The sequence below is a fragment of the Lutra lutra genome, chromosome 1 (genome assembly GCF_902655055.1).
Source record: "Lutra lutra chromosome 1, mLutLut1.2, whole genome shotgun sequence".
NCBI lineage: Eukaryota > Metazoa > Chordata > Mammalia > Carnivora > Mustelidae > Lutra > Lutra lutra.
The window spans coordinates 212,066,395-212,086,435 of record NC_062278.1 but is presented as its reverse complement, the minus strand read 5'-3'; the positions used below and the strand labels follow the sequence as shown (position 1 = coordinate 212,086,435).

Here is a 20,041-nt window from a genome sequence, read left to right as displayed (position 1 = left end):
GGAAGCTTTTTGTCTCTCTATTCTTAATGACACCTTTGCTGGATAAAGTATTCTTGGCTGCATGGTCCTCTCATTCAGTACCCTGAATATGTCTTGCCAGCCCTTTCTGGCTTGCCAGGTTTTTGTGGACAGGTCTGAAGTTACTCTGATGCTCCACCATCCATACGTAATAAATCTCTTCCCCCTAGAGATGGAGAGGAGAAGGGAGCTGAGGGAAATTGGAAGGGGAGGTAAACCATGAGAGACTATGGACCCTGAAAAACAACCTGAGGGTTTTGAAGGGGTGGGGGGTGGGAGGTTGGGGGAAACAGATGGTGGGTATTGAGGATGGCACATATTGCATGGAGCACTGGGTGTGGTGCAAAAACAATGAATACTGTTATGCTGAAAAGAAATTTTTTTAAAAATGGGAAAAAAATCTCTTCCCCCTAGCTGCTCTCAGAATAGCTTCCTTGGCTCTAAGATTTGCAAGCTTCACTATTATATGGTGGGGTGTCAATCTATTTTTATTATTGATTTTGGGAGGGGTCCTCCCTGTTTCTTGGACAGAATGTTTTTTCCCTTCCCCAGATTAAGGAAGTACTCAGGTGTGATTACAGCATATCTTCTAGAACTCTCTCTCTCTCTCTCTCTCTCCACCCCCTCAGGGATCCCAATAATTCTGAGATAGGAGCATTTCATGGCATCATTAATCTCTCTACGTCTGTTCTCATGGATTTTTGTTTTGTCCCAGGCCTCCTGGCCTCCTCTTGTTCCTTTCTTTGTATCAGTTTATCTTCTAAATCATTAATTCATGCTTCTGCCTCATTTACCCTACTTGTTAGAGTATCCAGTTTAGTCTGTATCTCATTCATAGTATTTTTAAGTTTGACAAGATTCAGTCTCATTTCTGTCCTTAGAGACTCCATATTGCCGCTAATGGTTTTCTGAAGCCTAGCTATTGACTTCACAATTTCTACCCTGAAGTGTTTCTCGACATCTTTTTTTAACATAATTTTTAATTATGTTATGTTAGTACCATACAATACATCATTAGTTTTTGATGTAGTGCTCCATGATTCACTATTTGAGTATAACTATCTTGCTTATATCCATATCCATTAGGTCTGTGGGAGAGGCCATTGTCTCTGGTTCTTTTCTTTGATGGAAGTTCCTCCTCCTAGTCATTCTGTTGAAGGGTAGTTGAGGAGATGTACAGAGTCCAAAATATCAACCATAATCCAGGCAAGATGCACCCTGGGAAAATCCAGAGTGGTCTGAAGTCACCACCAGGAAAACAAAGCCAAAATAAAACCCAAGAGTAAAATTTATAAAATTTAAAATTTTTTTAAACTTAAAGATTTTTAAAAAAAAATTTAAGGGGAGAATGTGGGGAGTGGGGGCTATAATCTCTCAATGTGGGCAAGGTAGGGTGTTTCAGTTCTTCCTGGGTGTATTTTGTTCTCTTTTTTAGAGGACACTATTTCCCAGAGTTACAGGAAAAATATAACTGGTATATATAAAAGGTAATATTGAACACAAAAAAAGGACTACATTGTATCTTATATCTATATATTTTTTAAAAGGTGTGAAAAAGTACAAGTTAAAAAGCTACTATTAAATCTAGTACATTAGATTTCTCAACATCTAGTTGAGAAAAAGGTAAAAAGAAAAAAAAAACAGAAAAGAAACATGAGAAAAAAAGAAAAAGAAAGTTGTATCTGAAAAATACACAAGCCCTGAAGCAGCACCTAGAGCTCAATATACTATTTCCCCCTGGTTTGTGGATTTTACAGTTTTATAGGAAGCCTAGGGTTGTCATCCTCTTGTTCTTCCAGCTTGTTTTCTGGGGGAGGAACTGGCCACACTTTTTTACGCCACCCTACTTGGGTGGATTTGTCCCGCCCCCATCAGTGGGCTGGGCTCCATGGAAACTGGATTTTGGGCTTTTGTTTTCTGGCAGCTTTCCAGGCTTTTCTGAAAGTCAGAGCAAAGGAAAATGTCTGCAAGCAGACCTCTGCCTCAGGGCAGAGAAATTACAGAATTACAGTTCTTTTCTGTTCTTTTCTGAACCCTCCAGAATACAAACCCTCCATTTCTTTGGAGCTGATGAAAACCTCAGCTTCCCATGGGCAGTTCACACCTCTAGCAACCCTCTCAGCAGTCAACTCAGGCCCCTGCTTGTCTCTGCCCTTTGTGCTTCTAAAACCATGAGCAGTCCCAGGTCCAGGTCCATGCCAGTGGCTGGCCCTTGGTCTGCCCACATTGCCCCCTCAGCTTCTGGATCTTGTTTGAGCACTGTTTTCAGGTCGTTCCTGGTGGGCTGATACTGCTCTATAAGCTATCACTATCCCTGGCACAGGATGCTTTTGCACTCTGGTGTAATACCACTTTCCAGAAGCCAGCTTATGGCGGCTCCCTCCTCCTTCTCTTTATCTTCCAATATCTACCCACAGAATCACTACACCATCCTTCATAGCTCGTAACCAGTGGAGTTTTTCTGCTTGTAGAGATCCAGATATATATCTTCTTACATCTCAGGCTGATTTTGTGGGTGTCCAGAATAGTTTTGTAGATATCCAGCTAAATTCGGGGGACAGTTGAAATGGAGTCCCTTACTCCTCCACCACCTTGCCCCCTCACAATGAAATCTTGCTATTTGCAATGACATGATGGAGCTAGAGAGTATTATGGTAAGTGAAATAAGTCAGTCAGAGAAAGACACATACCATATGATTTCACTCATATGTGGAATTTAAGAAACAAAACAAATGAGCAAAATGGAAAAAAAAAGAGAGAGAGAGAGACAAACCAAGAAACAGACTCTTAACTTCATAGAACACACTGATGTTTACCATAAGGGATGTGGTGGGGGAATGGAAGAAATAAGTGACGGGGATTAAGGGGGGGACATGTAATGATCACCATTTGTTGTGTGGAGTGTTGAGTCACCATATTGTACACATAAAATGAATATTACACTGTCAGTTAACTAACTAGAACTTAAATAAAACCTTTAAAAATAAAAAATGAAGGATAATAAATACATAAATGAAGCTCATTTGCTTAAAAATTATTTCATTTTTTTCTTCTTTCCTTGTAGTCACCACCACCACATGGAACCAAGCAATGATACCAGAATTTCATACTTTCTTCTTCTGGGATTATCAGAGGAACCAGACCTGCAGCCCCTCATATTTGGGCTTTTCCTCTCTATGTACCTGATCACTGTGTGTGGAAACCTGCTCATCATCCTGGCTGTCACCACAGACTCCCATCTCCACACCCCCATGTACTTCTTCCTTGCAAATCTGTCTTTTGTAGACATCTGTTTCACCTCCACCACTATCCCCAAGATGCTGCAGAACATTCAGAATAACAGCGAAGTCATAACATATGCAGGCTGCATCACACATATATACTTTGTCCTACTCTTTGCAGGCTGGGATGATTTTCTCCTAACTGTGATGGCCTATGACCGCTTCGTGGCCATCTGTCACCCTCTGCACTACCCAGTCATCATGAACCCCCAGCTCTGTGGACTGCTGGTTCTGGTGTGCTGGATCATCAGTGCTCAGAATTCCTTGTTACAGAGCTTAATGGCATTGCAGTTGTCCTTCTGTACAGGCATGGAAATCCCCCATTTTTTCTGTGAACTCAGTAAGGTAGTTGGGCAAGCCTGTCCTGACAAGTTTCTTAATGACATGGTGATGTATTTTGCAACTGTGCTGCTGGGTGTTGCTCCCCTACCTGGGATCCTTTACTCTTACTCTAAGATCGTTTCCTCCATATGTCATATATCATCAATTCAAGGCAAGTATAAAGCATTTTCCACCTGTGCATCTCACCTTTCAGTTGTCTCCTTATTTTATTGTACAGGCTTAAGAGTGTACCTTAGCTCTGCTTCTCCCCAGCACTCCCACTCAAGTGCAGTAGCCTCGGTGATGTACACGGTGGTCACACCCATGCTCAACCCCTTCATCTACAGCCTGAGGAACAGAGACATAAAGAGTGCTCTGAAAAGAATTGTTGGGATTACAATGATTTATGGGCCAATGCCCCTGGAGTTGAAGAATTGCCCATGATTGCAAGGTTCACAGCCTCAGAGTCAGGAACTGACATTCTTTGATCAGACTGTGGAAGTAGAATCTGTTCCTTCCATTTAATTCCTGCAATTTCCATTTGTTTGAATTCAACTTTTTCACACATTTAAGTAACTCACTTTATTAAACTTCTGCTCTATCTGATATATAGACAGATTCCCCTTTACCCATCTTCATGTATTCCTAACGGTTTCCCAAACCGTGGATCACAAATGTCTGGAATTTTCTTACAAGGGGCAAGTTGGATTCCTTCAAACTAATTTCATTTCAAATGACTTATACAATGCCAAGTAAATTTTCCCTAAATTTCCCAAAAGAATAGTCATAAGTTGTATTCTTCATATGGATAATACTATTTTAGCCAGTAAGACTTTCATATAACTTTATTATAGAGGAGAATACCAAACCCCAGATTTCACCTAGAGTCTGTCACTCTTCACATCACTACCTTTATCACCTTCCTGATAATGTAGACTCTCTAACACTGTTCCCTTTATGTCTCATGTTACTGACAGTGTGGCTCAGGCTAGGAAAGCCTGGGCATTCCCCTGCACCCATGCCCTTGTGGACATTCCCGCAGATGCTTCTCAGACCTGAGCTTCTGCTGTGGCTGCACCTGCCCTTGGGTTCTCATTGTGATTGCAAGACACACCTCAACAACGCCCATCAAAGAACTCTAAAAACCCAAGTTTCATTCCTCACAGGTCCTGGAGGGCACATAGGATGCCCAAAAGCCACTCTGGAAAGTCTTAGAGGTGGAGACAGACATTGAGAGGGAGAAAGAGGGAGCATCATTGAAAGATTTGTCTTTATTAGGGTCCATCTCTAGAGTATTTAGAGGTTTGTGTGTTCATGCTTTATTGGGGAATCTCATATGATTAGAATTTGGGTGCTGGAGGGGAAAATCAGAGTCCCTCATGTGTCAGTGTCAAGGTTATCCAGGGCTTTATGAAGAGGTACTTCACAGCTGGGGGCACTCTGAGGGCTTATATGGTAATAGTGTCCCACAATTGACAAAATATTTACTCAACATGGTTGTCCTTGATTGCATGTCCCAGAAATAAAAAACTTAATTTCAGACACTTTACAAACATGCTCCTGGGTTCATTCTCTCTCTCTCTCTCTCTCTCTCTCTCTCTCTCTCTCTCTCTCTCTCCCCCTCCCTCCCTCCTTCCCTCCCTCCGTTTCAGTGGTAGAATTTACTGATTCATCAGTTGCATATAACACCTTGCTCATCCCATCATGTGCCCTCCTTAATGCCCATCACCCAGTTACTCCATCCCCCCACCCACCAGCCCTCCAGCAATCCTCAGTTTGTTTCCTAGAGTTCAGCATCTCTATGGTTTGCCTCCCTCTCAATTTTCATCTTATTTTATATTTACGGTGATTCAAATCAGTATCCAGAATTCCTACCACAGACATTGGCAAACACTCTTTAGCAAGAATATCTCTCCTAGTGCAGTCTATATGGAAAGACAAATTTGAATAAATAGATTGACTTTATAAGTTCTTAGTGTCAGGATGACCATAAGTATGATGAAGCAAAATTTCAAAACACTCATTTTGTTACAACATAAAATATTTCTTTCTTTTTTTTTCTTTACATCACAGTTCATGCTGTGCTTCTATTTATTGAAGCACGGAAGACTGATGTCCACAACGGAGGAGGTTTATTCATTGAGGTGAAGGATTGGTTAAAGTCTTCTATGTTTTATCATCCATTATCTTCCTATTTCTACTAGAAAACATCCAATCTTACCTGCTAATATTACTCTCTCTATTGTTACACAAAATAACCCCCTTTTCCTAATTTTGTCACAAATGCTAAGGGATGGCAAATGAACAGTATGAACATCACCCATTTTGTACCTCTTCCTGGTCAGAAATCTCTTCCACCTGCATGATCAGAGGACACTCAATGGGAGAACTGGATGGCCTGCCTGTTGGGTGGTTCAGAGTCACCAGTTCTTCTGCAGAAATGTGCATGTCCTTCAAACTCTCCCAGTGACCTAGAAGGAAGCCCACATATAGTCACCTGGTCATAAAGTCATCAGAAATAAACTTGAATAACAGAAATATCATGACTGGTCCCCTCATCTGTCAGATTAGGTGCCACAAATAAAAGCAGCACGTGTTCTAACTGCCTCATGTCTCTGCTTAGATCATTGTGTCCGTCATCTCTTGCTCTATAACAAGCTGTCCTTGTCAAATGGGATATCATATATGGATGTGGGTTGGCCAAAGGCAATGGTCAAGAAAGAATTCTTGAGACAGTTTTGCTGCAAAGAGATGTTTTAATTATAGTCTGGGGACAGACCTGGGGGCAGGAAAAGCTGCACTGGGATTGTGAAAAGTGACTGATTCTATATTTGAGTTTGTGGAAGGAGGCAAGGAGTAGAGATAATGTAAGTTTCTAAAGAATTTCTGTATGCTGAACGTGAGGTTTATAAGACCTTAGAGGTCTGGCTACTGTCAATATAAGATTGCTGTTAGTCTCTAATGAAACAACATTAAGTCAACCATGAGTTCCTGGTGTGGTGTCACTCTGTAAATGTCTGAGGAATTCATCAGGGGCTGCAGATTGTAAGGAGGTTGACTTTTACCTACATTTCTCTTGCCTTTCTTCTCCTCATCAATAATACCTTTACAATCAAATGGCATTATATTCTAGGAAGCATTTCTGATCTCTGCTGGGTTCCTCATGTGTCTATCGTCAGGAATGAATTCCTAAATTGTGTTTCTAAGGTCCATCAATGGTGTTGTATGTGGCAGTAATGCTCTTCTGTCTCAGCCAATTTATGGCCTTATTAGTTCATTTCTATATGTAAGGTATTCTCTATTTAGAAATTAAAGGAACTTAAGTGAATTGTTTGAATTTCATCCCACCGTTCCTACATTTAAAGAAAACACTTGTTTTCCTTCTCTATTAGAAGAGCTCTCTCCCAAACCTTCAATGGAGAATCAGCTACCTGTGCTCTAGATCCTACCCTTATCTGTGAGCCATAGATATTTTCCACTTAATTCAATTATTGGAGTATAATGACATACAATAAACTGCATATTTAAAGTATAGAATTTGATGAATTAAAGGAGCTACATGAAAATGAAGAATACAGAGAGCAAGTTTCCATTTGCATATAGTAAGACTGTTAGGTAAGCTTTGACTGCTTACCTAAGTTAAGTAATTATTAAGTAATTGTTAAAATTTTAAACTCCCTGAACCTCTTTCCTTATTTCTCAAGGTGGTGTGGAATACTAAAAACAACATTAAATGAACCTTGTAGGAAAATAATGAATGGTATGAAAATTCATTTTTTAATCCTAAGAAAACATTCCAGTATAGTGGTTGTAAAGTGTGTGTGTGTGTGTGTGTGTGTGTGTGTGTACATAATTTTCTTTCAAATAAGCCCACTCCCCACAAGTGTACACCACAGACAATTTATTATTTCATCTTTTATGTTGGAAGGGAACTTGAGGGAGAGTTGGAGAGGACAGCACTGAAAGGAATGAATAGTTGAATCAACATGAAATAAAAGGATACAGATATATAGACACAAAATCATAAACTACAATGAGTGAATGAGTGACCTTAATTTTTATCCTGAGTTCCTTCCCTATGTCACCACCTCAAAGGCCTCAGAATCAGACTACAAGCACATTTATGCCATGAGGAATTCACGTACCAGCTGATAGGGTAGAATGCCTCCAAATAGAGTTAATTTTTTTTCCAATTAATGTGGATCCTTTAAATGTAAATTGTCCTCATCCAAGGGAAACTATGAATGAATTGGAAAGATTAAATATATTCTCAAATAATTTTATTGACTATGTCCATGAGTTTCCTCCAGCTGCTGTAAAATATCCCCAAACTAGTTGCTTAAAACAAACACATATGTGCTCTTATAGTTCTGGAAGCAGAAGCTTGAAAGGAGTCTTATCGGGCTAATAGTACATGTCTGTAGGGTTGAGTTCCTTCTAGATGCTCATGGGAGAATCTGTTTTCTTTCCAATTCTAGTCTCAATTTTTGGCTGCCTGCATTCTTAGCTCATGGCTCTTCCTCCACTTTCAGAGCCAGCAGGGCAGCATTTTCAAAATCTCTCTGACACCAACTCTTTTGTCTCTTTCATCAACATTTGGAGGACCATTGTGATTACCTTAGTCCCACCTGGACAACCACAGCTAATCTTTTCATCTTAATGGAAGCTGATTAGCAAACCTGTTCAATCTGCTACCTTAATCCTTCTTTGTTATAAAAAATAACACTTTAACATTGGGGAGGGTATGTGATATGGTGAGTGCTGTGAAATGTGTAAATCTGACAATTCACAGACCTGTACCCCTGGGGCTAAAAATACATTATATGTTTATTTAAAAAATTTAAAAAGCATCTTAAATATACGGGGGATAGTTCTATTTTGAACTTTTTGAGGAATCTCCATATTGTTTTCCAGAGTGGCTGCAGCAACTTGCACTCCTACCATTGAACTTAGAGTTTCCTTTTCCCCACATCCTCACCAACACCTTACCAGCACCTCTTTTTTCATGGGCTGTTACTTTTAGCCACTCTGACAGGTGTGAGGTGGTATCTGATTGTGGTTTTGATTTGTATTTCCCTGATGATGAGGGATATCGAACATTGTTTCATGTTTCTGTTGGCCATTTGTGAGAGTGGTATTTTGACATATTCCTTGCTGATCTTAATGCCTTTTAATACTTTTTGTTGTCTCATTGCTGAGGCTAGGACTTCCAGTACTATCTTGAACAACAATGATGACAGTGGACATCCCTGTCATGTTCCTGACCTTAGGGGAAAAATTCAGTTTTTCCCCAGTGCAGATGATATTAGCTGTGGATGTATCCTACATGACCTTTTTGGGTTTGGAGGAGCTATTATGTTCAGTTAACTACTGTATAGTACACCATTAGCTTTTGATGTAATGTTCAATGATTCATTAGTTATGTATAACACCCAAGGTTCATCACAACACATGCCTACATGGCCTTTTTGATGTTGAGGTATGTTCCTTCTATTCCTACTGTCTTGTGGGTTTTTATTAAGAATTGATGTTATATTTTATCAAATGCTCTTTCTGCATCAATTAAGGGGATCATATGCTTCATTTCTTTTATTAATCAATCATTTTGATTGATTTGCAGATTTTCAACTATCCTTGCAACATAGGAATAAATTCCACTTTGTCATGGTGAATAATTGTTTTAATGTACTGATGCATCTGAATAGTTAGTATTTTTTAATTTTTTATTTTTTTGCCTTTTTTTACAGTATTTTTTTTTAATTTCTTTTCAGCTTAACAGTATTCATTGTTTTTGCACCACACCCAGTGCTCCATGCAATCTGTGCCCTCTCCAATACCCACAACCTGGTTCCCCCAACCTCCCACCCCCTGCCCCTTCAAAACCCTCAGATTGTTTTTCAGAGTCCATAGTCTCTCATGGTTCACCTCCCTTTCCAATTTCCCTCAACTCCCTTCTCCTCTCCATCTCCCCTTGTCCTCCATGCTTTTTGTTATGCTCCACAAATAAGTGAAACCATATGATAATTGACTCTTTCTGCTTGACTTATTTCACTCAGCATAATCTCTTCCAGTCCTGTCCATGTTGCTACAAAAGTTGGGGATTCATCCTTTCTGATGGAGGCATAATACTCCATAGTGTATATGGACCACATCTTCCTTATCCATTCGTCCGTTGAAGGGCATCTTGGTTCTTTCCACAGTTTGGCGACCATGGCCATTGCTGCTATAAACATTGGGGTACAGATGGCCCTTCTTTTCACTCCATCTGTATCTTTGGGGTAAATACCCAGTAGTGCAATGGCAGGGCCATAGGGTAGCTCTATTTTTAATTTCTTAAGGAATCTCCACATTGTTCTCCAAAGTGGCTGCACCAACTTGCATTCCCACCAACAGTGTGAGAGGGTTCCCCTTTCTCCATATCCTCTCCAACACACGTTGTTTCCTGTCTTGCTAATTTTGGCCATTCTGACTGATGTAAGGTTAGTATATTGAGAATTTTTACATCCATCTCAGGGATATTGGTATATAATTCTCATTTTTACTGTGGTCTTTGTCTGATTTTTAGTATCATGGTAATGCTGACCTTATAAAATGAGTTTAGAAGTTTTTCTTCCATTTTTGTTTTTGGAACAGTTTCAGAAGGTAGGTAATAATTCTTTAAATGTTTGGTAGTTGGGGCGCCTGGGTGGCTCAGTCAGTTAAGCCGCTGCCTTCGGCTCAGGTCATGATCCCAGGGTCCTGGGATCAAGTCCTGCATCAGGCTCTCTGCTCAACAGGGAGCCTGCTTCTCCCCGCCGCCCCCCCACCTGCCTCTCTGCCTACTTGGGATCTCTGTCTGTCAAATAAATAAATAATAAATGTTTGGTAGAATTACCTGGAAACTATCCAGCCCTAGATTCTTGTTTGTTGGGAGACTTTTTTTTTTCTTTCTTTTTATTTTACAGCTTTATAAACATATATTTTTATCCCCAGGGGTACAGGTCTGCGAATCGCCAGGTTTACACACTTCACAACACTCACCATAGCACATACCCTCCCCAATATCCATAACCCCACCCCCTCTCCCAACCCCCTCCCCCCATCAACCCTCAGTTTGTTTTGTGAGATTAAGAGTCACTTATGGTTTGTCTCCCTCCCAATCCCATCTTGTTTCATTTACTCTTCTCCTACCCCCTCAACCCCCCATGTTGCATCTCCTCTCCCTCATATCAGGGAGATCATATGATAGTTGTCTTTCTCCGATTGACTTATTTCGCTAAGCATGATACCCTCTAGTTCCATCCACGTCGTCGCAAATGGCAAGATTTCATTTCTTTTGATGGCTGCATAGTATTCCATTGTGTATATATACCACATCTTCTTTATCCATTCGTCTGTAGATGGACATCTAGGTTCTTTCCATAGTTTGGCTATTGTAGACATTGCTGCTATAAACATTCGGGTGCATGTGCCCCTTCGGATCACTACGTTTGTATCTTTAGGGTAAATACCCAGCAGTGCAATTGCAGGGTCATAGGGTAGTTCTATTTTCAACATTTTGAGGAACCTCCATGCTGTTTTCCAGAGTGGTTGCACCAGCTTGCATTCCCACCAACAGTGTAGGAGGGTTCCCCCTTCTCCACATCCTCGCCAGCATCTGTCATTTCCTGACTTGTTAATTTTAGCCATTCTGACTGGTGTGAGGTGATATCTCATGGTGGTTCTGATTTGTATTTCCCTGATGCCGAGTGATATGGAGCACTCTTTCATGTGTCTGTTGGCCATCTGGATGTCTTCTTTGCAGAAATGTCTGTTCATGTCCTCTGCCCATTTCTTGATTGGATTATTTGTTCTTTGGGTGTTGAGTTTGCTAAGTTCTTTATAGATTTTGGACACTAGCCCTTTATCTGATATGTCATTTGCAAATATCTTCTCCCATTCTGTCAGTTGTCTTTTGGTTTTGTTCACTGTTTCCTTTGCTGTGCAAAAGCTTTTGATCTTGATAAAATCCCAAAAGTTCATTTTTGCCCTTGCTTCCCTTGCCTTTGGTGATGTTCCTAGGAAGATGTTGCTGCGGCTGACGTCGAAGAGGTTGCTGCCTGTGTTCTCCTCGAGGATTTTGATGGATTCCTTTCTCACATTGAGATCCTTCATCCATTTTGAGTCTATTTTCGTGTGTGGTGTAAGGAAATGATCCAATTTCATTTTTCTGCATGTGGCTGTCCAATTTTCCCAACACCATTTATTGAAGAGGCTGTCTTTGTTCCATTGGACATTCTTTCCTGCTTTGTCGAAGATGAGTTGACCATAGAGTTGAGGGTCCATTTCTGGGCTCACTATTCTGTTCCATTGATCTATGTGTCTGTTTTTGTGCCAGTACCATGCTGTCTTGATGATGACAGCTTTGTAATAGAGCTTGAAGTCCGGAATTGTGATGCCACCAACTTTGGCTTTCTTTTTCAATATTCCTTTGGCTATTCGAGGTCTTTTCTGGTTCCATATAAATTTTAGGATTATTTGTTCCATTTCTTTGAAAAAAATGGATGGTACTTTGATAGGAATTGCATTAAATGTGTAGATTGCTTTAGGTAGCATAGACATTTTCACAATATTTATTCTTCCAATCCAGGAGCATGGAACATTTTTCCATTTCTTTGTGTCTTCCTCAATTTATTTCATGAGTACTTTATAGTTTTCTGAGTATAGATTCTTAGTCTCTTTGGATAGGTTTATTCCTAGGTATCTTATAGTTTTGGGTGCAATTGTAAATGGGATGGACTCCTTAATTTCTCTTTCTTCTGTCTTGTTGTTGGTGTAGAGAAATGCAACTGATTTCTGTGCATTGATTTTATATCCTGACACTTTACTGAATTCCTGTACAAGTTCTAGCAGTTTTGGAGTGGAGTCTTTTGGGTTTTCCACATAGAGTATCATATCATCTGCGAAGAGTGATAGTTTGACTTCTTCTTTGCCGATTTGGATGCCTTTAATTTCCTTTTGTTGTCTGATTGCTGAGGCTAGGACTTCTAGTACTATGTTGAATAGCAGTGGTGATAACGGACATCCCTGCCGTGTTCCTGACCTTAGCGGAAAAGCGTTCAGTTTTTCTCCATTGAGAATGATATTTGCGGTGGGTTTTTCATAGATGGCTTTGATAATATTGAGGTATGTGCCATCTATCCCTACACTTTGAAGAGTTTTGATCAGGAAGGGATGCTGTACTTTGTCAAATGCTTTTTCAGCATCTATGGAGAGTATCATATGGTTCTTGTTCTTTCTTTTATTAATGTGTTGTATCACATTGATTGATTTGCGGATGTTGAACCAGCCTTGCAGCCCTGGAATAAATCCCACTTGGTCGTGGTGAATAATCCTTTTAACGTACTGTTGAATCCTATTGGCTAGTATTTTGGCGAGAATTTTTGCATCTGTGTTCATCAAGGATATTGGTCTGTAGTTCTCTTTTTTGTTGGGATCCTTGTCTGGTTTTGGGATCAAGGTGATGCTGGCCTCATAAAATGAGTTTGGAAGTTTTCCTTCTATTGCTATTTTTTGGAACAGTTTCAGGAGAATAGGAATTAGTTCTTCTTTAAATGTTTGGTAGAATTCCCCCGGGAAGCCGTCTGGCCCTGGGCTTTTGTTTGTTTGGAGATTTTTGAGGACTGTTTCAATCTCCTTACTGGTTATGGGTCTGTTGAGGCTTTCTATTTCTTCCTGGTTCAGTTGTGGTAGTTTATATGTCTCTAGGAATGCATCCATTTCTTCCAGATTGTCAAATTTGTTGGCGTAGAGTTGCTCATAGTATGTTCTTATAATTGTCTGTATTTCTTTGGTGTTCGTTGTGATCTCTCCTCTTTCATTCATGATTTTATTTATTTGGGTCCTTTCTCTTTTCTTTTTGATAAGTCTGGCCAGGGGTTTATCAATCTTATTAATTCTTTCAAAGAACCAGCTCCTAGTTTCGTTGATTTGTTCTATTGTTTTTTTGGTTTCTATTTCATTGATTTCTGCTCTGATCTTTATGATTTCTCTTCTCCTGCTGGGTTTAGGGTTTCTTTCTTGTTCTTTCTCCAGCTCCTTTAGGTGTAGGGTTAGGTTGTGTACCTGAGACCTTTCTTGTTTCTTAAGAAAGGCTTGTACCGCTATATATTTTCCTCTTAGGACTGCCTTTGTTGTGTCCCACAGATTCTGAACTGTTGTTGTTTCATTATCATTTGTTTCCATAAATTTTTTCAATTCTTCTTTGATTTCCTGGTTGACCCATTCATTCTTTAGAAGGATGCTGTTTAGTCTCCATGTATTTGGGTTCTTTCCAAATTTCCTCTTGTGATTGAGTTCTAGCTTTCGAGCATTGTGGTCTGAAAATATGCAGGGAATGATCCCAATCTTTTGATACCGGTTGAGACTTGATTTAGGACCAAGAATGTGATCTATTCTGGAGAATGTTCCATGTGCACTAGAGAAGAATGTGTATTCTGTTGCTTTGGGATGAAATGTTCTGAATATATCTGTGATGTCCATCTGGTCCAGTGTGTCATTTAAGGCCTTGATTTCCTTGTTGATCTTTTGCTTGGATGATCTGTCCATTTCAGTGAGGGGAGTGTTAAAATCCCCTACTATTATTGTATTCTTGTCGATGTGTTTCTTTGATTTTGTTATTAATTGGTTTATATAGTTGGCTGCTCCCACGTTAGGGGCATAGATATTTAAAATTGTTAGATCTTCTTGTTGGACAGTTCCTTTGAGTATGATATAGTGTCCTTCCTCATCTCTTATTATAATCTTTGGCTTAAAATCTAATTGATCTGATATAAGGATTGCCACTCCTGCTTTCTTCTGATGTCCATTAGCATGGTAAATTCTTTTCCACCCCCTCACTTTAAACCTGGAGGTGTCTTCACCTCCAGGGTTTAAGATGAGTTTCTTGTAGGCAACATATAGATGGGTTTTGTTTTTTTATCCATTCTGATACCCTGTGTCTTTTGATTGGGGCATTTAGCCCATTAACATTCAGGGTAAGTATTGAGAGATATGAATTTAGTGCCATTGTATTGCCTGTAAGGTGATTGTTATTGTATATTGTCTCTGTTTCTTTCTGATCTACTACTTTTAGGGTCTCTCTTTGCTTAGAGGACCGCTTTCAATATTTCCTGTAGAGCTGATTTGGTGTTTGCAAATTCTTTCAGTTTTTGTATGTCCTGGAAGCTTTTAATCTCTCCGTCTATTTTCAATGATAGCCTAGCTGGATATAGTATTCTTGGCTGCATGTTTTTCTCATTTAGTACTCTGAATATATCATGCCAGCTCTTTCTGGCCTGCCAGGTCTCTGTGGATAAGTCTGCTGCCAATCTAATATTTTTACCATTGTACGTTACAGACTTCTTTTCCCGGGCTGCTTTCAGGATCTTTTCTTTGTCACTAAGACTTGTAAATTTTACTATTAGGTGACGGGGTGTGGACCTATTCTTATTGATTTTGAGGGGGGTTCTCTGAACCTCTTTAATTTTGATGCTTGTTCCCTTTGCCATATTGGGGAAATTCTCTCCAATAATTCTCTCCAATATACCTTCTGCTCCCCTCTCTGTTTCCTCTTCTTCTGGAATCCCAATTATTCTAATGTTGTTTTGTCTTATGGTGTCACTTATCTCTCGAATTCTCCCCTCGTGGTCCAGTAGCTGTTTGTCCCTCTTTTGCTCAGCTTCTTTATTCTCTGTCATTTGGTCTTCTATATCGCTAATTCTTTCTTCTGCCTCATTTATCCTAGCAGTGAGAGCCTCCATTTTTGATTGCACCTCATTAATAGCTTTTTTGATTTCAACTTGGTTAGATTTTAGTTCTTTTATTTCTCCAGAAAGGGCTTTTATATCTCCCGAGAGGGTTGCTTTAATATCTTCCATGCCTTTTTCAAGCCCGGCTAGAACCTTGAGAATCATCATTCTGAACTCTATATCTGACATATTACCAATGTCTGTATTGATTAGGTCCCTAGCCTTTGGTACTGCCTCTTGTTCTTTTTTTTGTTGTGAATTTTTCCGCCTTGTCATTTTGTCCAGATAAGAGTTTATGAAGGAGCAAGTAAAATACTAAAAGGGTGGCAATACCCCAGGAAAATATGCTTTAGCCAAATCAGAAGAGATCCTGAATTGTGAGGGGGGAGAAAGGGGATAAAAAGGGGTTCAGAAAGAAAGAAAAAAAAAACTATTAAAAAAAAAGAAAGCCGATAAAGAAAAAATATAAAAAGAGGAAAAAATATATATATATTAGATAAACTATTTAAAAAACGTTAAAAAAAAGAAAACGGTAAAAGTTAAAAAAAATTTAGCAGAAGAAGAGAAAAAGAAAAAAAAATTGAAAAAGAAAAAAAAATTAAATTAACTGCAAGGCTAAAAAATCATGGGGAGAAAGCCATTAGTTCCGTGCTTTGCTTTCTTCTCCTCTGGAATTCCGCCGTTCTCCTTGGTAGGTGAACTTGGTCCTGGCTGGGTTTCCCGTAGATCTTCTGGGGGAGGGGCCCGTTGTAGTGATTCTCAAGCGTCTTTGCCCCAGGCGGAGTTTACCGCCCTTACCCGGGGCCGCGCTGAGTCATCCGCTCGGGTTCGCTTTCAGGAGCTTTTGTTCCCTGAGCGCTTTCCATAGAGTCCGGAGGACGGGAATAAAGATGGCGGCCTCCCGGTCTCCGGCCCGGAGGAGCCGAGAGCCCGGGGCCCCACTCCTCAGTGCGCCCTCAGAGAACAGCGCCCAATGACTCCCGTCACCCTGGCCTCCGGCCGCGCCCCGAGCTGACCGAGCCTGCGACCAGTTCAAGGCAACCCGGAGCTGAGAGTCACTCCTCGGCTCTGTCTCTGCAGCCGGCTTCCCTGTTCTAATACCGGTAAGCTCTGCGACACTGAGACACCCCCGATCCTTCTGCGATCCTGCGGGACCTGAGGCCGCGCTTACCCCGCCTGGGCTTCACCCCAGTTAAGCCTCTGGAGCGATGTCCCTCAGCGGAACAGACTTTTAAAAGTCCTGATTTTGCTCCGTTGCTCTGCCGCTCGCCGGGAGCCGGCCCCTCCCCCCGCGGTCTATCTTCCCGTCGCTTTGGATTCACTTCTCCGCCAGTCCTACCTTGCAGAAAGTGGTTGATTTTCTGTTTCTGGAATTGCTGTTCTTCTTCTCTTCAATCTCCCGTTGGATTTGTAGGTGTTTGCAATCTTTAGATAAGCTATTTAGCTGATCTCCCGCTACCCGATGTAGTCTCAGCCTGCTACTTCTCCGCCATCTTGACTCCTCCCTGTTGGGAGACTTTTGATTACTGATTCAATTTCATTGTTGCTTATGGGTCTATCCTATAACTCAGCAATCACACTACTAAGGATTTATCCAAAGGATACAAATACAGTGATATGAAGGGGCACATGAACCTCAATATTTATTGCAGTAATTTCAGCAATAGTCAAGACATAGAAGAGCCCAAATGTCCATTTACTGATGAATGGATGAAGAAGATGTGGTACATATATACAATGGAGCATTACTCAGCCATCAGAAGGATGAAATCTTGCCATTTGAGACAATGTGTTTGGAACTACAGTGTATTACGCTAAGTGAAATAAGTCAGTCAGAAAAAAACAAATACCATATGATTTCATTTATATGTAAAATCTAAGAAACAAAACTGGTGAACATAGGGGATGGAAGGGGAAAATAAGATAAAAACAGAAAGAAAGGCAAAACATAAGAGACTCAACTATAGAGAACTGAGGGTTGCTAGAGGGGATGTGGGTGGGGAAATGGGGTAATGGGGTGATGGGCATTAAGGAGGACATATCATGTAATGAGCACTGGGTGTTATACACAACTAATGAATCACTAAATACTACCCCTCAAACTAATAATGTACTGTATGTTAAATAACTTGAATTTAAATAAAATGTAAAAATAAATAAATAAAGGTACTGGGGGTGAAGATGTGAACACATTTGGGAGGTCTTATTCTGCCTACTACAAAGTCTTTTTCAAAAGTGCATTATTTTGGTCATTTATGAAAGCAATAAACAGAGTTTACAAACTCACTCCTGAAGAAGGAGTGAATACCTGGTTTCCTCAAAGTTTCATGCTATGACAATATTTGGTGCAGAACTCTTAAATCTCCCTACACCTAACTCTAACACAGGATCACAACTTTGCTAATCAAAGACTTGTCCACACACCAGGACCTGCATATCAACACCATCAAAGAGTTTGCTACAAAGGCAGAATCTCTGGGCCACCCAGGACCTGTGATTAGATTCTGCATTTATAGTGGGACCTGTGTGGATTCACAGGCACATTGAAGTTGGAGAGATGCTGGTCTAGATGAATTTCTCATGTGTTATGGTTGACATTTGTGGTAGGATAATATTTTGGGGGTGCTTTCCTTTGGATTGTAGGTGTTCAGCAGCATCCATTCAGAGATCACCAGACATCCCCAGGGTCAAATTATTTTATGGCTGAAACCAATGCCACAGAGCTTGAGAACTGGAAAGAACCTGACAGAATGACACTCGAGGCCCACCACATAGTCACATATTCAGTGTGGACAGATCATTAGCTAGCAATAAGCACCATGTCTACAATTAAGATTGGAATACATAAATGTACTTCCTTGGGAATAAAATGTTTATAAAAGTAAATCAAACAGTCCCTATGAGATGCAAGCTCATGTTATAGAACACAAAAATATCTAAACACATCTGTTATAACTATCAACCATTTTATGACAAAGGAGCATGTGATGGCTCTTACCTTGTATAAAGTAATGCCTAATTGTAATGGCAAATGTGGTTTTTTTTTTTTTGAGCCAATATGTGTGATGGCCAAGGTTTATTATCAGAAGAACCCTCTTCAGTTTTGAAGGGGCCGGGGGTGGGAGGTTGGGGGATCCAGGTGGTAGGTATTACAGAGGGCATGTACTGCATGGAGCACTGGGTGTGGTGCATAAGCAATGAATTCTGTTATGCTGAAAAGAAAAATTTTTTAAAAGAAAGAAGAACCCTGTTCTCTGCCTTAAAAAAGAAGAATAGACTCTGTCTGGAGACAGCAGAGCTGGGTCCACACCACATGTTAATTCTTTGATGATAAAATGTTCTAATCCAAGCGGGTTACTAGGTCTTAGATTTGAAGAAAATTATAACTTGGAGCTAAGATAAGATGCTAGGAAACTCACACATCAAAAGAGGGGCAAGTTCAGAGAAAGGGAGTAAAAGAAACTTAAAAATTACCAAAAACTGGCTTCACTTGACCTCTAACCCTGTCTTTTGGGAATTGAGATCCATTAGGAAAACATCCTTTCTGTCCAGAGGACTTTTCCACTTGGGAATCGTGTGCTTAGAGACTGGAGTCACAAAAGGGCAATGTGCCTAATGAGCAGATACAAAGAGCTCTAAATACTTCCTTGTCTCCAGTCCTTCAGCCTGTGCAACCTTGGATGTGAAAGCATGCTCCTTGTCTGTTTGTTCCAAATCCCAATTCTGGCTGGAGTCTGATGCTTCACTCCGTGCTGCCTCGGATGAGGACAGAGCTTTCAGCTCTATCATCTGCTCTCCAGGGAGGAATTCAGACTTCCACAGGACACCTTCCTCTCAGACACCTCAGCCAGGTGAGTCCAACACCCCAACTGACTGTTGATGACAGGGTCAGAGAGAATGGAAGCCAAGAACATTGACCAGTCATCACCTGAGAGCCAATTCAACCTAGCCCAGAGCAAAAGATCCCTGTGCTTGTTTGTTTGTTTGTTTGTTTGATTGATTAATTTATTCAGTCCTAATGTCAGTTTCTCAGAGTGATTGCTACTCACACTTTTGAAGGTCTTTCATATTCTTTATCATTAAACTATTATTATAATGCTAGAAAAAATATGTTGAGATTGTTAAACTCAATGTGTGATTCTAATCCAGTGTGATTTTGTCCCCTGAGGGTCACTGATCACAGTCGGAAGCCAGCTTTGCCTGTCACAGGGGAAATGGGTGCATGGGGGTAATGTCTAAACACCCAATAAGGCACCCCGCCCCAGGGCAGGTTCTGTCCAGCATGTCCATGGCACAGAGACAGAGAAACCACGAGGTAAAAAAAAATACCAGTATTTGGAACACAGATGTCTTCAGGTTCTGACTTCAATCTTGTAACAACTTACTTTTCTACCAGCAAATTCACAGTAACCCCTTGGCCACCAGTTTAAAATTTCCAACCACAAAGAATGTAACTGCTCTATAAGTTTGTTCCCCAGGCTGCTGGTGATAGAGATGTTTCTTGCTGTTCTTAAAGTATCCCTCAGTTTCAGCCAACTTCATGTATTTGATGACCATTCTCATTGATTTTTATTACTATATGCCTATATGTTATTCTCTTTCTCCCTCTTTTATTTTTAAAACACTATCAGCATTTTAAATTATTTCTTCAGATCTTTACTTCTCAATTGACTT

At 40.4% G+C, this 20,041-nt stretch overlaps 1 protein-coding gene across 1 annotated transcript; it reads left to right on the top strand.

Annotated features, from left to right (window-relative positions):
• The first annotated feature begins 3,194 nt into the window (after positions 1-3,194).
• Positions 3,195-4,064, top strand: LOC125106549 (olfactory receptor 7A10-like). The gene is made up of 2 exons (XM_047740813.1): positions 3,195-3,549; positions 3,835-4,064. Exons 1-2 carry the CDS (start codon positions 3,195-3,197, stop codon positions 4,062-4,064), a joined length of 585 nt encoding a protein of 194 aa, XP_047596769.1.
• The last annotated feature ends 15,977 nt before the right edge of the window (positions 4,065-20,041 follow it).

Coding starts and splice junctions, on each gene's coding strand:
- LOC125106549 (XM_047740813.1), top strand. CDS start 3,195: ATGTACCTGATCACTGTGTGTGGAAACCTGCTCATCATCCTGGCTGTC. Junction 3,550..3,834: donor TCTGGTGTGCTGGATCATCA/GTGCTCAGAATT, acceptor CTCACCTTTCAG/TTGTCTCCTTATTTTATTGT.